Here is a 17,665-nt window from a genome sequence, read left to right as displayed (position 1 = left end):
GAGGGGGGGGGTTGACTCCTGTGTATTAAATGGACAGTTTGTGTATTAAATCCCCACTCATACGTCTCTGGCTCTCATGGCGTCTCAGTACTGTGCTGTGGGTGATACAGGCTGTCACTCGGATGGCAGTGAGCGTGACAATGATTGATTGAGTGACTGACTGACCGTGAGTGCCCAGTGCTGATGTGTAATTGTGAGAAGGTGAGTATCAGTGTGTGAGTGACTGAGTGAGTGACTGAGTGAGTGAGTGAGTGTGTAACTGAGTGAGTGAATGAGTGAGTGAGTGTGTAAGTGAGTGAGTGAATGAGTGAGTGACTGAATGTGTGACTGACTGAGTGTCTGACTGACTGACTGTGTGACTCAATGAGTGAGTGACTGAGTGAGTGTAAGTGACTGACTGAGTGAGTGAGTGAGTGATGAGTGAGTGAGTGACTGAGTGAGTCAGTGAGTGACTGAGTGAGTGAGCCTGTGATTGCTTTGGGTGGCTGCTGTCTGTAATTTGCTCTGGTGACGTGAGATGGAGGTTGGGTTTGCTCAGCTCTCACTGTATTTGTTCACATCGCGTTTCACTTAAAGCTGATAGAAAGAGGGAGAGAGAGAGAGAGAGAGAAAGATTGCCATTGCCATTGAAATTGAGCCTGAGATTGGGACAGAGACAGAGAGAGAGAGAGAGAGGACAGTCCTGAGCAAGTCATAGGAGACAGAACCAGAGAGAGACACACACACACATATACATACACATACATACATACAACACATACATACATACACACAGCATAGATCAGACATTAAACTCAAACACAGCTGAGAAGCTTTAGCTGTGTGTGTGGGTGTGGGTGTGTGTACTTGTTTATATTTTTTTCTCTCCCTCCCTCTCCCCCCCCCACCCTCCCTCCCCACCCAAAAAAAAACTTTGCAAAAAAGTTTGGAACTTTTCTCAGGAAATCTGGAAGCAAAAGGGAAAAGGGAGGGGAAGCAATTGGACGATTGGAATTGTGCAGAGAGAGTGAGAGTGTGAGAGAGAGAGAGAGAAGGAGGGAGAGAAAGAAGAGAGAGGAGGAGAGGAAGAAGAGAGATAGAAAGAAGGCAAGAAATAAGAGAGAGAGAGAGAGAAAAAGAAAGAAAGAGAGAGAAGAGAAGGAAAACACCGACTGGTTGGATCCTTCTTCTTTGAGAAGAGAAGAGAGAGAGAGAGAGAGAGAGAGAAAGAGGAAAAAAAAGAAGAGAAGAAATCAGCAATTGAAGAAGAGCAAACGACGTGAGGAATGAGCCTGGTTTGGGGGAGCATTTGTACAGTTATTTAGTTACTTACATGTGAGAGAGAGAGAGAGAGAGAGAGGGGGGAGAGGGTCAGGGAGACAATATCTCCATCTCTCTCTGTCCTGTGACCTGGGAACTGCCCTGAAGATGGCTTTGCTATTTGGTGTTGTATTGGCTATAACGCTGTGTGTGCACAGGTAAGAGCGAATCCAACGCATTTTGACAACCATTTATCACTCCAATTGCGACATTAACACAATCCCTCCCTCCTCCCCTTCAACCCCCCCCCCCACCCCCCCCACACACAAGAATTACCCCCTCACATCCACACATTTAACGAATCTTTTCCATCCGATACCCGATTCGATTTCGCGTCCGACGCAACGTTTTTTTTTGGGGGGGGGGTCAAGTTTGCGGCGTTCCTTAACGCGCGTTCCTTGTGCTAATTCAGGGCAGTGACGCCGCCTGCAGTTTCATGTGGGTGATAACGTGTCACAGTTGGATACCAATTGGGAGTCAAGCGTTGGTGGGGGGGGGGGGGGGTAAGAGCGAGGGCTTGTGTTGGACTTGTTTTGTTCAATCGTTTCGGAGATCCTCTCAACCCGTCTTCAAATCCCTTGACTCCCGGCACCTCCCGACCTCTCCCACCTGCTCACCCCCCCACCCCAACCCACCGCCCGCTGCCTCCGCTCGACTGGCTCCGGCCTCCTGCTTCTCCCTCGTGCCCTCCGTTCCACGGGGCTTTCAGCCACTACGCCCCGAATCTCTGGAACACTCTCCCTCAATCCCTCCGCATTGCCCTCCCCCCACCCCCTCCCTGCCCCATCTACAGGTCGCTCCTGAAGACCTTCCTCTTTGACCAATGCCTACGGTCACCTCCCCTAACCCCCTTTCCCCCCTCCGCTGCTGTCAAGCACTCTGGGACGCAGTGTAAATACAAGTTGTTGTTTTGACCCCAAATGTGTGTCAGATTGACCCCTAAGCACAGTGTTTCATGAGGAAAAGAGTGAGAGTCAACTGAAGCCTCAATAATAATAATAATAATCCATGCCCCTTATCACGTCATTGAGACGTCTCAAAGTGCTTCACAGTGTAGTGACTGTATATTTTGTGGGCGAATAGTTCTCTCTCTCTCCCCCTCTCTCTCTTTCCCCGTGCCTTTCCTTCCCCTCTATCCCTCTTCTTATTTTCCCCCATTCCCCTTCCCCCTCTCCTATTCCCGCTTCCCTCTGTTGGCTTGTAAATCAATTGGGTTTCATTGGGTCTGGCTGCCAGCTGTCAAGTCCAGGGGAAGGAGTTCAGAGCTGTTGATTTCTTAACCTGGGCAGGTTCTGGTTAGGTTGGGCTCTAGTTACCTTAGCTTTGTGCACGTGTGCGCATGCGTGGTTGTGTGTGTTTGTGTTGTGTGTGCGTCCGTGATTACATGTGTGTGGTTGTGCGCGTGTTGTGTGTATCCAGTGTATGCGTATGTGTGTGTGTGTGTGTGTGTATTTATGTGTGTTGCGTTGTGTGTATCCATGTGTGTGGGTGTGTGTATTTACGTGTGTGTTGCGTTGTGTGTATCTACGTGTGTGGGTGAGTGTATCTATGCGTGTGTTGTGTGTATTTATGTGTTTGTGTGTGTGTGTGTGTGTGAGACAACCCACCCAGCCATAGGCAACAGCTGACTGCTTCGATCCTTCTCTAGGATTTGTGATGTGGGTTTGAACCCAGAAAGAGAATGTATGTGCGTGTGCATGGTGTGTGTGTGTGCGCGTGCGTGCGTGAGCGTACATGTGTGTGAGAGCAACTCACATTCACTTGAATCTTATTCCAATCAGTCCTTGCCCTTCCTAACGCTCACAGACCCTATATCCCCCAAACGGGGGGGTGGTGGGGCGGGGGGTGAGAGTGGGGCAGAAGTCGAAAGAGGGGAGCAGGGAAAGGTAGGAGGTGAATCGTGGGCAACGTTCTGTGGGCGAAACACGGCGGCCAATCGTGTATGGCAGTGTCTGACCAACAGCCATGGATTGAGCGACCACATTTGTTGTGGACGGTTTATTACCCCAGGGACCGATCCGCCAATCGACTGATAACCCACCCTCCCCGCCCTCCACCCCTCCTGACCTCAAACCCCCAGCTCTCGTGTCCTGAACGTCCAGCACCTTGGGACGTCCTCGCGACATGATAAGGCACTGCAACAGATGCGAAGATTATTATTATCATACCAATTATTATTATTGACTTGCTCTCTCCCCCATTCCCGGGTGCCGTGTAAATGTCATGTGTTGTTGTGTTATTGTTATTGACTAGCCTCTCTCTCTCTCTCTCTCCCCCCCACTCCCTCCCCCTCCGCAGGGCACTGTGTAACGAGATCCTGGGGTTGAAGATCCCTGTGGACCCGGTGCTGACGGCCAACACCGTCTGCCTGACGCTGTCCAGCCTGACCCGCCGGCAGCTGGAGGTGTGCATGAAGAACCCGGACGTGACGGCCTCCGCCATCCAGGGAATCCAGATCGCCATCCACGAGTGCGAGAGTCAGTTCCGCAACCATCGCTGGAACTGCTCCAGCCTGGAGACCAAGAACAAGATCCCCTACGACAGTGTGGTCTTCAGCCGAGGTACAGGACACCCCCCCACGCCCCCCCCTTCACCTCCCAGCTGGGCATGGGGGGGTGGGGATAAGCGATAAGGCGCTGTAGAGTAATGGTTAGCAGCTCGTCTCGGGGTTCGAGTGGGCAGCTCAGGGCGAAACCTTAGGCAAGTTTCCTTAATCCACGCACACGCCCTCTGTTTACGCTGCACTAAGTGTGAACCCGGTTGTCAGCGGATTGGCGGATCGCTTTCCGGGGGTAATAATCCTTCCAAAAATCTACTAATTTGGTCACTCAATCCACGGCTGTTTGTGGGGGACGCTGCTGCTGTGCCCAGTCGGCTGCCGCGTTTCGCCCACAAAACGCACAGCCACTACACTTTGCAGTATATTCCGTGAAGCGCTTTGAGACGTCTGGAAGACGTGATAAGGCGCCGCATCGAATGCCAGGATTTATTATTGTTGTTAGGGTTATTATGTGACTCGGGATAAACTGTAGAGTGAAGTGGCTGCGTGGAGTGTGTGAGCGTCTGTAGACTTGTCATTGATTCGCGGCGGATCCGCTTTCCAGCAGAGATGTCAGCTCGCTCCGTGATAATATTACTACTTATAATTCTAGCGTTTGATATCGTTCGACATCAAAACGTCTCAAAATGCTTCACAGGGAATGTGAGCTCGCAGTCCAAACTGACACTCCATTGCAGCGCTGTGGGAGGGAAGGCAGAGGGGGAGCGCTAATTGTTAGAGGTGTCGTCTTTCAGGTGAGACGTTAAACTGTGAACCCAGTTAAACTGTGTCCTGTTCAGGTGGACGTTAAAGTTCCTGCCACACTATTGGAAAAGAGAAGGGAGTTTCTCTCTCTTTCTCTCTCTCTCTCTCTCTCTCTCTCTCTCCTGGTGTCCTGACCGACAGATAGAATTGGACGTTGACTCGGTGGCCGTTAATGACGGCAATAATAATCCTTGGCCTTCATGTAGCGTCTCATCACGTCGTCGAGACATCCCAAAGCGCTTCGCAGGATACACTGCATGAAACACACAGCAAGAATTATTATTATTAATTATTATTATTATTATGATTATTATTAGCCCCCGGTTTCCGTGGCACCTTCACTTTGATAAAATGCAATAAGCAAAAACCGAGCTTCCCGTCTCCCTCTCCCAACATAAAGAGCTTTGAGCCTGACAGGAAGTTTCCCTGATTTGTGTAGGGTGACTCCTGCGCAGAACTGTGAGATGTTATGACTTTAGTGGCTATAAATTGTCGCGATTTTCGGAAACCCGAGAGAAAAAAAATAACGAAGTGGGTAAATACAACAATAAAGGAGTGTGGAGAAGCTTTCATCTCCCACAGAGACACGCAGCCACAACGCTTTGCAGCGTTATCCTTTTGTGGAGTCCTGTAGCTCAGTGGTTAGAGCGCTCGCCTCGCAAGAGAGAGGATCTGGGTTCGATTCCCGGGTGGGTGGGGCGAGACCTCAGGCAAGTTTCCTACTCCTCTCTCTCACACACACACACACACACACACACACACGCCTCTCTTTACCCAGTATGCAGGTTGTTAGTCGATTGGCTTTTCCGGGGAGAATAATCCACTTAACAAAAAATACTAATAATTTGGTCGCTCAGTCCACGGCTGTTTGTGGGGACGCTGCTGTGCGCAATTGGCTGCCGCGTTCCGCCCACAGAATACACAGTCAATTGCATAATAATAATAATCCTTGCATTTGATATAGCGCTTTTCACGTCTTCTCGACGTCTTAAAGCACTTCACTGGATAATAATAATAATAATAATAATCCTTGCATTTGATATAGCGCTTTTCACGTCGGGAGGACGTCCCAAAGCGCTTCACAGAACACACTGTAAAGTGAATTGACTGTATATTTGTGGGCGAACGCGGCAGCCAATTGCGCACAGCAGTGTGCCCGCAAACAGTCATGGATTGAAATGACCAATTTATTATTGTTTTGTTTGGGAGGGATTATTATCAGACGTGTGGAGTAAGGAAACTTGCCCAAGGTGTCGCCCTGACCTGCCTGGAATTGAACCCGGGTGTCTCGCTTGCAAGTCGAGTGCTCTAACCACTGAGCTACAGGACTCCATAAAATTCACTTTACAGTGTATCCTGGGAAGCGCATTGAGACGTCTCGAAGACGTGATAAGGCACTGTATCAAATACAAGGATTATTATTATATTATTATTATGTCAGTGTAGCCTCGACACGTTGAGAGAAAGAACACGAGACTTTTAAGAACGGTGGAAAACTGGCTTCCAAACTGATATACTTCCACCTGTTCTTAAAGTTTAACCGTGGCTCTGTTATCAACGTGTGTCTGGAGTTACTCCGTCTCTCACTGTCTGTCTCAGTCTCCCTCTCTGTTTTGTGTGTGTGTGTGTCTTTCTCTTAATATGTGTGTCCGCGTGTGTGTGTCTGTCTCTCATTCTCTGTGTCTATGTATGTGTGTATGTGCGTCTCTGCGTATGTCTCTCTAAATCCCTGTCTTGACTCGGTCTTTGTGTGTGTGTGTGTGTGTCTCTCTCTCTCTCCCTTTCTCTTGTCTCTCTGTAGTGTGTCTCTGTCTCTCTCTCTCTCTCTCTGTCTATGTGTCTCTCTCTTGTCTGGGTATCTCACAGGGCCTGAGACCGGGTGGAATTTGGGGCAGGTGCAGTCAGTCAGCGGATGATGCTCGCTCTCAGCGCGGTGCCTGTGCTCAGTAACTGATTCCGCTCCCGTTATTACACGTGTCCTGTGTCGCCCAGCACTCAAAGTGACAGAGCGTCTGAATCATTCATTGATTTTCCCACTTTCTCCAGGCATCAGTTCATCCGTGCGTGCCATCCACGTTTAAATTATTGCTGAGCCCCATTCGCCTCCGATAGTCTCTCTCCTCGGCTAAATATATAGAGAGAGAAAGAGTGGGGGGGGGGGTGGTGGGTGTGGGGGTAAGGGAGGCTGAAACACACAGGCTTTCCATGTCGAGATATTTTCCGAACCTCATCACCTTCCCCTGTGTGAACCTGAGAGATTTACTGTAAAGTCTGCTTGCAATTTGCAGAGAGAGAAAGAGAGAAAGAGAGAGAGACAGCGAGCGAGAGAGAGAGAGAGAGAGATTTGGAGAGAGGGACAGCGAGAGAGCGCGAGCGAGCGAGAGAGAGGGGGAGTGGGAGAGAGAGAGAGCGCGAGAAAGAGACCAAGAGTGAGAGGGAGAGCAAAAGTGAGCGAGTGAGCGAGAGCGCTCCTGGACGCTACCCGGCATGAGGGGGGGGGGGGTGTTGTATAAATCCAAGTTGTGTTTGTCGTAGAGAGAGAGAGAGAAATTGCGAAAGAGAAATAAATATCAGTAGTTAATGGAATGGAATCCTGACCAACCCCTCTCTATCCCTCCATTTCTCTCCCTCCATCCTCCTCTCTCTCTCTCTCTCTTTCTAGCTTTCATTTGCAAATACATTTTAATGCAACACGTTGATAATAATTATTGCTTATGGGTCACTTGTGTCTAACGCTCCACGTTCTCGCTCACAAACAGTTGCTCCACGTCCCCTGCCCGGCCCTGTCTCCCCTTCCACCCACCCACCCACCCACCACCAGCCTTGAACCTCTTCCCCCACCCTTCGGAGCTCCATCCCACAGTCCCTTCCCCTCGCCCCCTCCCTCATCTCCTTCAAGGTCTGTCTCAAGACCCTCCTCTTCGACCGCGCCTTCGGTCACCCTCCCCGACCCCCACCCTCCCAGACCCCCACCCCCTCCCGATCCCAACCCCCAGCTTTGGGTCCAAATCCCCGACTGTCCAGCGCCTTGGGACGTCCTCCCGACGTGAAAGTCAGGCTCTGTGCAAATGTCATGTGTTGTTGTTGTATGATTTAAAGTTGTGCGTATGTGTGTATATATATATATATAATACATGAATGATAATCCTACGCTTTAATACAGTATCTTATTATTGTGGACGAAATGTCCCGAAGGGGGAGACTTGATGGGATTCCTCTGTGGAGTGGAGTGTAGTGACTGTGTCTGTGAGTGGATGTTTTCAGCTTCACGGCAGATCTCGTTTCCCATCTCACTCTCCTCCTCGAACCGTCTGCCGAGACAAGTCACAATCTGCCGCAGGAGCCAGGATTAGTTTGGACGGCTTCCAGTGACTGGCGGGCCTCGCTCGCTCGCTCTCTCTCTCTCTCTCTCTCTCTCTCTCTCGCTCTCTGCTTCTTCTCCTCGATCACTCACTCGGAGGGAGAGCGACGGCCCGGCGAGTCTGGGCAGGCGGCACTAGGACCCAGGAGGGCGCGGCTCCCGTCAAACCCAACTCGCTCGCTTGACATCGTTCCAACTGGCAATCCATCCCCGTCACTGCGTTTACCTGCGTTTACCTGCGCGGGCGCGGGCGCGGGCGCGTGTGTGAGCATGGGTGTCTATGTGTGTGCGCGCGCGCGCGTGTGTGTGTGTCTATCGCCCTCTCTTGACTCTCTCCGTCTGTGTGTGTGTGTGTGTGTGTGTGTCTCGCTATATCTCTCTCCAAATATCCATACGTCTTTACCTCTCTCTCTCTCTCTCGTTGTTAAGCCCATTCGGACACAAATAGCATAATAATCCTCGCACTCGACACAGCGCCTGATCACGTCGTCCAGACGTCTCCCAAGTGCATCGCAGCGCAGTGCAGCGGCCGCGTATTCTGTGGGCGGAACGCAGCGGCCGGTTTCTGTGCGGCCGCGTCCCACAAACAGTCGGAAAGCTCCCGATCCCATTCCCTGCCCTCTCCCCGTCGTGTCTGTGCCGGTGCTCGCTCCCCCCCACTACCCGTCCGCTGCTCTTACACAACACCCTTTCTAAATTGTTCCTCTTCAAATATTAATCCGGTTCCTTTTTAGACGTTGTTTGCGTCTCAACAGAGAGTTCCATTCTAACAGCCGTCCGCCCTCAACCACCATCTTCTGAGCTGCTCGTTTGCTCTTCCAGTGCAGTGACGACTTTGGGGTTTCGCCCCCAGCGGGAACAACAACAACAACGACTCGCATTCACCACAGGGCTCCTCAGGCAGGGTAGCTTTTCCGAGGGTAATCGTCCCTCCAGTAAATTGGTCACGTCAATCCACGGCTGTTTGTGGGGGACGCTGCTGAGCGCAATTGGCTGCCGCGCTTTGCCCACAAAATACACAGTCACTACACTTTATTGAGCTGCGCTTTGAGACGTCTCAACGACGTGATAAGGCACTATGTCAAATGCCAGGATTATTATTATTATTAATATCTCCCAATGATCTCAGGCAACCGAACTGTACTTTAAAATCTGCATCGATCGCAACTCGACCCGATAGTTACTTTGCTGAGGATGTCTCCCTCTCTCCCTCCCTTGCTCCCTCCCACCTTCCCTTTCTCCCTCCCTCCCACCGTCCCTCCCTCCCTCCCTTTCTCCCTCCCTTTCTCCCTCCCTCCCACCCTCCCTCCATCTCTCCCTTCCACCTGCCCTCCCTCTATCCAACCCTCCCTCTCTAACCTCCAACCCTCCCTCCATCTCTCCCTCACCGCCTTCCCTCCCTCTCTCCCTCCCTTTCTCCCCCTCCCACCCTCCCTCCATCTCTCCCTCCCACCCGCCCTCCCTCTATCCCTCCCTCCCACCCTCCCTCTCTCCCTCCAACCCTCCCTCCATCTCTCCCTCCCTCCCGCCTTCCTTCCCGCCCTCCCTCTATCCCTCCCAGCCTCCCTCCATCTCTCCCTCCCTCCCTCCCAACCACCCTCCCGCCCTCCCTCCCTCCCGCTCACTCCCATTTCTCTGTCGTTCCAGGATTCAAGGAGAGCGCCTACGCTTACGCCATCGCTGCAGCCGGAGTGGTCCACGCGGTGTCTAACGCCTGCAGTTTGGGCAAGTTGAGGGCCTGCGGGTGTGATGCCCAGCGGAGGGGGGACGAGGAGGCCTTCCGGCTCAAGCTCAACCGTCTCCAACTGGAGGCCCTGAACCGGGGCAAGGGCATGGTACACGGGGTCCTGGAGCACCCACCTCCCGGGCCCCCAGCCGGCTTCCAGGAGTCCTGGGAGTGGGGGGGCTGCAGCCCCGACATGGATTTTGGCGAGCGCTTCTCCCGGGAATTCCTGGACTCCAGGGAAACCTACAGGGACATCCACTCGAGGATGAGGCTTCACAACAACCGGGTGGGGAGGCAGGTGAGGAGTCTGTCTGTCTGTCCGTCTGTGTTCGATCCATCTCCATCCCCTGGGGGGAGGGGGGTATATAACCATGGCAACTGTGTTGGTGGGGGCTGTAATCATAGCAACCAAGCAAACGCTCTGGGACCCTACCCTGAGTGAGGGGCGCTGCATAACGCTGTTGTTGTTGTCGGGTGGGGGGCTGGTGGGGGGTGTAAAGTTCTGGATTCAAGCCCCCACCTTAGGACTCGGAGTCACACAGTTTAAGATGATGCTCCAGCCCAGCGCTGGGGTGGGTGGGGGGGGGTGTGGTGTTGTATTGCTGCAGACGCCCTCCGTATGAGACGTTAGACCTCACTCCCCGTCCGGCTGTTCAGGTGGACGTTAAAGATCTCCCGCAGGGCTGATGGAAAAGGAAAGGGAGTCTCTCTCTCTCTCTCTCTCTCTCTCTCTCTCTCTCTCTCTCCCTCTCTCCCGGTGTCCTGGCCAACAATCCCCGGATAAAATCGGTCTCTCGCTCCACGGCTGTGTGTTGGGTGTTGTTGCTGTGTGCAAATGAGATGCAGTTGCTATTGAGTCCTGTGAAGCGCTTTGAGACGCCTTCCCAATATCGAATGCAAGGATTGGACTTTCATCCCTCCCTCCCTCCCTCCCTCCCTGGCTCCCTCTCCCTGGCTCCTCCCTCCCTCCCTCCCTCCCTCCCTCCCTGGCTCCCTCCCTCCCTCCCTCTCCTCCTCCTGGCTCCCTCCCTCCCTCCCTCCTGGCTCCCTCCTCCTCCCTCCCTCCCTCCCTGGCTCCCTCCCTCCCTCCCTCCCTCTCTTCCTCGCTCTCTCCCTGGCTCCCTCCCTCCTCCCTCCCTGGCTCTCCTCCCTCCTCCCTCCCTCCTGGCTCCCTCCCTCCCTCCCTCCCTGGCTCCCTCCCTCCCTCCCTGGCTCCATCGCGCTGTTCTTGCCAGCTAAGTCGTGCAGCTGATTAGAAAGTGCAGAGCAAAGGGGAAGTGAGGAGTCTCTGCCCTTTCCTTCCCATCCCCCAAATAAAATCCGTCGCTCATTCGACGACTGTCCGTGGGCCATTGCTCTGGCTGCTGCGTTTGGCCCACAATATACACAGTCACTACACTGCACAGTATATTCTGTGAAGCGCTTTGAGATGTCTCGACGACGTGATAAGGCGCTGTATCCAACTCAGTGGTTATTATCGTTATTAAGGTACTTAATGACAGTGACATTGTTAAGGTTCTGTTCCCTTTACCCGAGGAGAGACTAACCCAGACCCACGATTGGGCTAAAGTGTCCAGCAGTGAGCGGGACCGTGGCCCACACCCACACACGGGGATGGGGGATGGGGGAGGGTGGTGGGTGGGTGGGGGGGGGGTGACATAATGTCCGGTCATGGGGCGCTGATTGCTGTCTCTGAGCTGTCAGTGCTGAAGGGCGTTTGGGTTCCTGTGGCTTCATTGTTTTACAAAGTGTTTGTTCATCTGTTGAAAGAAGACGTTGGCATCTAAGCCGAGAGTGAGTATGTGCGTGTGTCTGTGTGTGTGCGTGTGCGCGCGGTGGGGGGGTTTGGGGGGAGTGGGGAGAAAGGGATCAGGACGTTAGAGTTACACAACCATTCTGCCCAAGAAGTCTGTACCACATGGGGACAGATCCCTCCAAATTGCCTCTCCTTCAGCCCTCTATCCCCCCCCCCTCTCTCTCTCTCTTTCTCTCTCTCCCGCCCCCCCTACCCCACCTCTCACGTACGCATCAAGTTTGCCCTTAAATACGCTGCTGTTGTTTTCTCAGCCAGCGTTGGGAGGGCTGGCGGCTCCAGCAGGAAACCAAGTGAAGTTTTGTTATCAGCAGATAGGGCAGAGAAGAGCTTCTGATGACGAGTTTATACTCACAGAGGATTCTGTGGGACTGAGTCATTTGTTATATACTTTGCGTCCCAGCCTGGCTCAGTGTCTAGCGCTCTCTCTCTCTTTCTCTCTCTCTCTCTCTCTCTCTCCCCCCGGAGAGTATTAGGCGCAGGTTGACCAGAGCCAAGGCTTGGGAGGTGGGGGGAGCCCAGACTGTGTGTGTGGGGTCACTGCTGGAGTCTAACCGGCTAAACCCACACAGCTCGGCCATTGATATCACTATCCGGCAGCTTTCCCGCTGCTTGTCCAGCGAGGACCACCCTCCCCGTCAGTTAGGGCTTTGGCTGTGGGGTTACCAGGAGCTGAGGGCGGAGGATTCACTGCCCCCAGTGACTGGTCGGCCCTTCCAGGTCCTGCCGATGGGCCGGGCCGGGCTGTGCTGCCATCAGCAGCGAGCGCCCTGGGACACTGCCCACCCTCCTGGCTCAGGAACCGGGGACTAGAGACCATCACAGGGAGAGGGGTGGGGGTGGGGGGGGGGGGGGGGGGGCTCAATCCCCATATTCCATTGCCAGGCAGGTCACCTGGGAACCTTTGACTCCTCGATTACTGGTTCTGTGAAGTGTACAGATGGAAACTCTTTTCCCTCTCCACCCCCCTCCACCGCCCCCTACACACACACGCACACACACACACAACACACTCACACTCACTCACACTCACGCACGCCTTCCCCCTTTGCAAAATAGTTGTTTATGGTTTTGAAAAGAAATCGTAATGAAACCCTTATGATAAACTTGTAGAGCGTAAGCTGTAATTGAGCCCATAAAGCCTACAGCCCTCTCCTTTAATCACAGCCTATGCCACCAGTTACTGACTGCTATGCTCCACACACACACACACACACACACACACGTACACACACACACACACGTACACACGCACATGGACACTCATTCACTGACTCACTACACATGTTCGTTCATTCGCTCGCTCGCTCGCTCGCTCAGTCACATTGTTGCTCAACTCAAACATCTGTCATTTAATGCGGAAACACACGCCACATTAAATATAATTACCAAAGAAACAAGTTTACGTTTTCAAATGGTGGTGTTTTTTATCCACATGTGTGGAGGAGACGTCTCTCTCTCTCTCTCTCTCTCTCTCTGAGGGTGTTTTGTAACCTCTCCTGTTTTGCTTGCGAGACGCACATTGTGCGGTGGTCTCTAAGCTTCTCCGTCGACCTTCTAGTAAATCGGAAATATACTGCGGAAGTGTAGTGACTGTGTAATTTTGTTTAACGTCCACCCGAACAGCCACACGGGGAGTGAGGTTTAACTTCTCATCCAAAGGACGGCGTCTCCGACAATACAACACCCCCCACCCCCCAGTGCTGGGCTGGAGCATCAGCTGAGACTATGTGATTCCAAGTCCCCACATAGGGACTTGAACCCACAACCTTCTGAAATCACATGGAAATCCCAGAGATAGATTGTTGGAATGGAATACACTCTCTCTCTCTCTCTCTCTCTCTCTCTCCCTCTTCCTGGAGGGACACATCCTGTTTTACCTAATTCTGGAAAGTATTAGGCGGAGGTTGGCGAGAGCCAAGGCTTGTCGGCGGGGGGTGGGGGTGTGGGAGAGCCCAGAGTGTGTGTTGGGGGAAACTGCTGGAGACTAACCAGCTAAAACCGTGTAGCTTGTCTGGCCAAACTCTCCCACTTAGTCACTATTACTGGGAAGAACATTGTGTGTAGTGTAACAAACGGGTAATTCTGGGTGCCAGATACAGTAGCTCCGAGTCAGTGTTGGTTAGCCGCCCAGATGATCAATTTTCAAATCCCCTCACGCCCCGGGCACCTCCCTCCCTCCATCCCTCTCCCATCTGCTCACTCCCCAGCTCCGGCCTCCTGCTTGTCCCTCTTGTCCCTCCACCATCGGCGGTCACACTTTCAGACGCAAACTCCCCGAAACTCTGGAACTCTCTCCCTCAATCCCTCCGCCTTGCCCCCCCCCCCCCCCACTTCCCGCCCCATTTTCAGGTCACGCCCGCCCGAAGACCTCCCTGTTCGACCGTGTCTACGATCACCTCCCACCCACCGGCTCGGTGTCGTGCTCCGCCGCTGTCTAGCGCTCTAGGACACTGCCCTGTGTGAGGAGCGCCGTGTGAATGCAAGTTGTTGTTGACTGACCATCTCTCCCCCCACCCTCCCCCTCTCCCCCCCCCACAGATGATCGCTGACAACATGAAGAGAAAGTGCAAGTGTCACGGCACATCCGGCAGCTGTCAGCTGAAGACGTGTTGGCAGGTCACCCCCGAGTTCAGGATAGTGGGAACGCTCCTCAAGCAGAAGTTCTACAACGCCAGCTTGATCAAAGCCCACAACAGGAACGCGGGGCAAGTGGACAACACCCCCCACCTTCACAGGAGGAGACCCATGCTCAACGAGCTGGTCTTCTTCGAAGAGTCGCCCAACTTCTGCGAGTGGGAGCCTCGCCTGGACTCGGCGGGCACCAGGGGCAGGATCTGCAACAAGACCAGCCCTGGGATGGACAACTGCGAGAGCCTGTGCTGCGGGAGAGGCCACAACATCCTGCGCCAGACCAGGAGCGAGCGCTGCAACTGCAAATTCCACTGGTGTTGTTACGTGGCTTGTGAGGAGTGCAGGGTGACGGAGTGGGTCAGTGTTTGCAAATGAGAGAGGGGCTTACTCCCTCCCTCCCCTCCCTCCCTTCCTCACCCTAAAACCCTCCCTCTCCGCACCTCCCCGCCCTCCCAGACGCCCACCCCCCCTCCACCCCACCCCCCCCCCCCCCCGAATCGAATCGCGAGAGAAACAAAATTTATATATCGGAACAAAACAGAAGAAGGAACGGAAAACGAACCCGAGCCGAGACACAGCCACAGATAATGTTCCATCTCCGCATCGCTTTCAGCTTCCAAAGGGAAGGAGTTTTGGCGAAAAGAGTGTGTGGAAGATTGAGAACACACCGTCCCTCCTCTGCACCCCCCCCCCTCCCATTCGCACCCCATTCACCCACCCCACCCCTCCCATTCACTCCCCCCCCCCACCATCCCAGGCTCGTCCAGTCCACATTCAGAAGACATCACTGCTCATCTCCCAATGCATCAAAACACTTATCCAATCCACGGCGTTGGTCCAACCATTTGGCTGCCAAGGGCCGAATTTGGGAAAGGTCCAGGGCCACATAAGCAATATATTCATCCCGATTGGCCAGTCCCGTTTCCGGGTGGAGCCTGAGCCCCCCCCGTGACCGTCGCTTGTATTGGCTCGTCGGACATTGAAGTTGGAAATGGTTGGCGGGACGGACAAAGTCATCCCATGGGCCGGATGCGGCCCGCGGGCCGCCAGTTGGACCACCCTCTGATCTAATACATGCCTCTTGTCCAACACAGCATATATATAATACAATTATATATATATATATACACATATATATATCTAGAATATATATGAAGACATCAATCATTTCACTGCCTGGCGGAAAGAAAGAAAAAAAACACTGTGTGGCTGACAGACTTGGGCACTCAGGTCGAAATCATAGACTTTTAACAGAGATTAAAAAAAATATACAGAAAGAGAGAAAGAGAGAGAGAGAGAGAGAGTGGAAAAAAAAGTGTAATTATTTGGAATCGTGTGTTTAAAAAAAAATGTTGTTGTTTTAATGTATTATAACTTATTTTAATATAACGGATACTTGTACACTTCTGAAGGATGTGGCTAGAAATGTCTTCAAAATGCTGAGGCAAATATCGGAGTCGATGGGAACCGAGGGTCAGCGTCTCAGGAAGAAGAGGAGGTCATCAGCCCCTCAAACCTGTTCCGCCATTCTATCAGATCACGGCTGATCCGCAGCTCAACTCCAATTACCCGCCTTTGCCCCGTATCCCCGTGATCCCCCGACCTGACCAACATCTATAGACCTCAGTCTGGACAACGTGAATGGATTCCAGCCATAATCCACAGCCTTTTGGGGGGGCGGGAGAGAGAGAGTTCCAGATTCACACTGGTCTTTGGGTGAAAAACTCTCGCTAATATCACTCCTAAACGCCCTAGCTCTAATTTTAAGATGATGCCCCCTCGCTCTGGATTCCCCACCCAAACTTCCTTACTCGACGCGCCTCTGTTTACCGAGCAGCAAATTGGAACCCAGTTGTTAATCGATTGGTGGACCGCTTTCTGGGGGTAATAATCCCTTCAAAAATAAAATGAGTAAATAATAATAATTCGGTCACTCAATCCACGACTGTTTGTGGGGACGCTGCTGTGCGCGATTTCACCCTCAAACTACGCAGTCAATTCACTTTGCAGTATATTCTGTGAAGCCCTTCGAGACGTCTCAACGACGTGATAAAGTGCTGTGTCAAGTGCAAAGAACATTATAATTACAACATCAAACCTTGTAAAGTGAGGCGAAACAACCAAGCGGGAGTTTTATTTCCCCCCCAAAAAAACAGCAGCTCAAACTAACTATTAAGACAAAAAATTCCCAAGGGAAGAAAGAAAAGCTTTTCGCTTTTAATCGGAATATTTTCACTCCTTACTCACGAGGTTCAGGATTGTCTTTATCAGCAAATGTGAGCTTTTAAGTGCCGTTAATTGGCGTTTTAAGGTTGGTGAAGGCCCACCCTTTGCTGTGCATCTGTTAGCTGGTGTTTTAGGAGCTATAAAGTTCTCCTGACAAGAGTTCCTCTGTCCCACCCATCATCCCCCATGTAGGGCAGGGCCAGGCCAGTCCGGAGGGAAACAATAGTAATAATAATAATCCCTGCATTTGATACAGCGCCTTATCACGTCATCGAGGCGTCTCAAAGCGCTTCGCAAAATACACTGTAAAGTGCATTGACTGTGTATTTTGTGGGCGAAACGCAGCAGCCAATTGCCCTCAGCAGCGTCCCACAAACAGTCGTGGATCGAGTGACCACATTTGTTTTGGAGGGGGTTGAGGGAGCGACTATTACTCCCAGAAAGCGATCTGCCAATCGACTAACAACCGGGTTTCTACTCACCGCTGGTAAGCAGGTGTGTGGAGTAAGGAAACTTGCCTAAGGTTTCGCCCTGACCCGCCCGGGAATCGAACCCGGGTCCTCTCGTTTGCGAGGCAAGTGCTCTAACCACTGAGCTACGGGATTCCATCAGCAATGCCCCTGTGTAGAGTGGACCCACCAGGCTCAGGAATTGGATAAGAGACTGTAACAGAGGCCAGAATTGATTGTGATGTTCCATTGCCAAGGACGTCAGTCCAGAGGAGACCCCACGTACCACCCTCCCCCCACCAAACAACCCTCTATCTCCCCAAGGAGGAGAGTGACTGTTTGCAGATCAGGTCCGGTCAGTTTACACCGCAGGAACTCAGAATGTCCTGTAGGCCGTTTATTGCTCTCCTGTTGTGTGGGTGTGGACGAGTACCCAGGGATTTCAATGCTGCACTCAATTGTTGCTGTGCCTCCTTACCCGGCTCTCCCATTGAGAGAGAACGAGGGAATGTGTATAAAGGGGCAGCATTACCCCAGTAACACCACTCACAGGATCTACTTTAAGTCTAGTGACTGTGTATTTTGCGAGCGAAATGCGGCAGCCAATTGCGCACAGCAGCGTTCCACACACAGTCGTGGATTGAGTGACTAATTTTTTTTTTGGAGGGATTATTACCCCCGGAAAGCAATCTTTAACGTCCACCTGAACAAGGAACAGATGGGGAGCTCGGCTTAATGTCCCATCTGTTAATTTCCCACTTGGCCACTTCATAATTTTCAAGCCGCTTTTGGCATCTGCGGACCCCACTAACCTGTTGGCTGCTGAGGGCCGGATACCCTAAGTTGAGAAGCA

General features: G+C 52.5%; 1 protein-coding gene across 1 annotated transcript; it reads left to right on the top strand.

Annotated features, from left to right (window-relative positions):
• Positions 1–1,271: 1,271 nt before the first annotated feature.
• Positions 1,272–14,512, top strand: wnt10a (wingless-type MMTV integration site family, member 10a). The gene is made up of 4 exons (XM_042336405.1): positions 1,272–1,457; positions 3,598–3,860; positions 9,612–9,988; positions 14,045–14,512. The coding sequence occupies exons 1-4, from the start codon at positions 1,408–1,410 to the stop codon at positions 14,510–14,512; spliced, it is 1,158 nt and encodes a 385-aa protein (XP_042192339.1). The 5' UTR covers positions 1,272–1,407.
• The last annotated feature ends 3,153 nt before the right edge of the window (positions 14,513–17,665 follow it).

The sequence above is a fragment of the Callorhinchus milii genome, unplaced genomic scaffold (assembly GCF_018977255.1).
Source record: "Callorhinchus milii isolate IMCB2004 unplaced genomic scaffold, IMCB_Cmil_1.0 Scaffold6, whole genome shotgun sequence".
Classification (NCBI taxonomy): domain Eukaryota; kingdom Metazoa; phylum Chordata; class Chondrichthyes; order Chimaeriformes; family Callorhinchidae; genus Callorhinchus; species Callorhinchus milii.
This window is presented reverse-complemented; position numbering and strand designations above follow the sequence as displayed.

Coding starts and splice junctions, on each gene's coding strand:
- wnt10a (XM_042336405.1), top strand. CDS start 1,408: ATGGCTTTGCTATTTGGTGTTGTATTGGCTATAACGCTGTGTGTGCAC. Junction 3,861..9,611: donor CAGTGTGGTCTTCAGCCGAG/GTACAGGACACC, acceptor CTGTCGTTCCAG/GATTCAAGGAGAGCGCCTAC. Junction 9,989..14,044: donor ACAACCGGGTGGGGAGGCAG/GTGAGGAGTCTG, acceptor CCCCCCCCACAG/ATGATCGCTGACAACATGAA.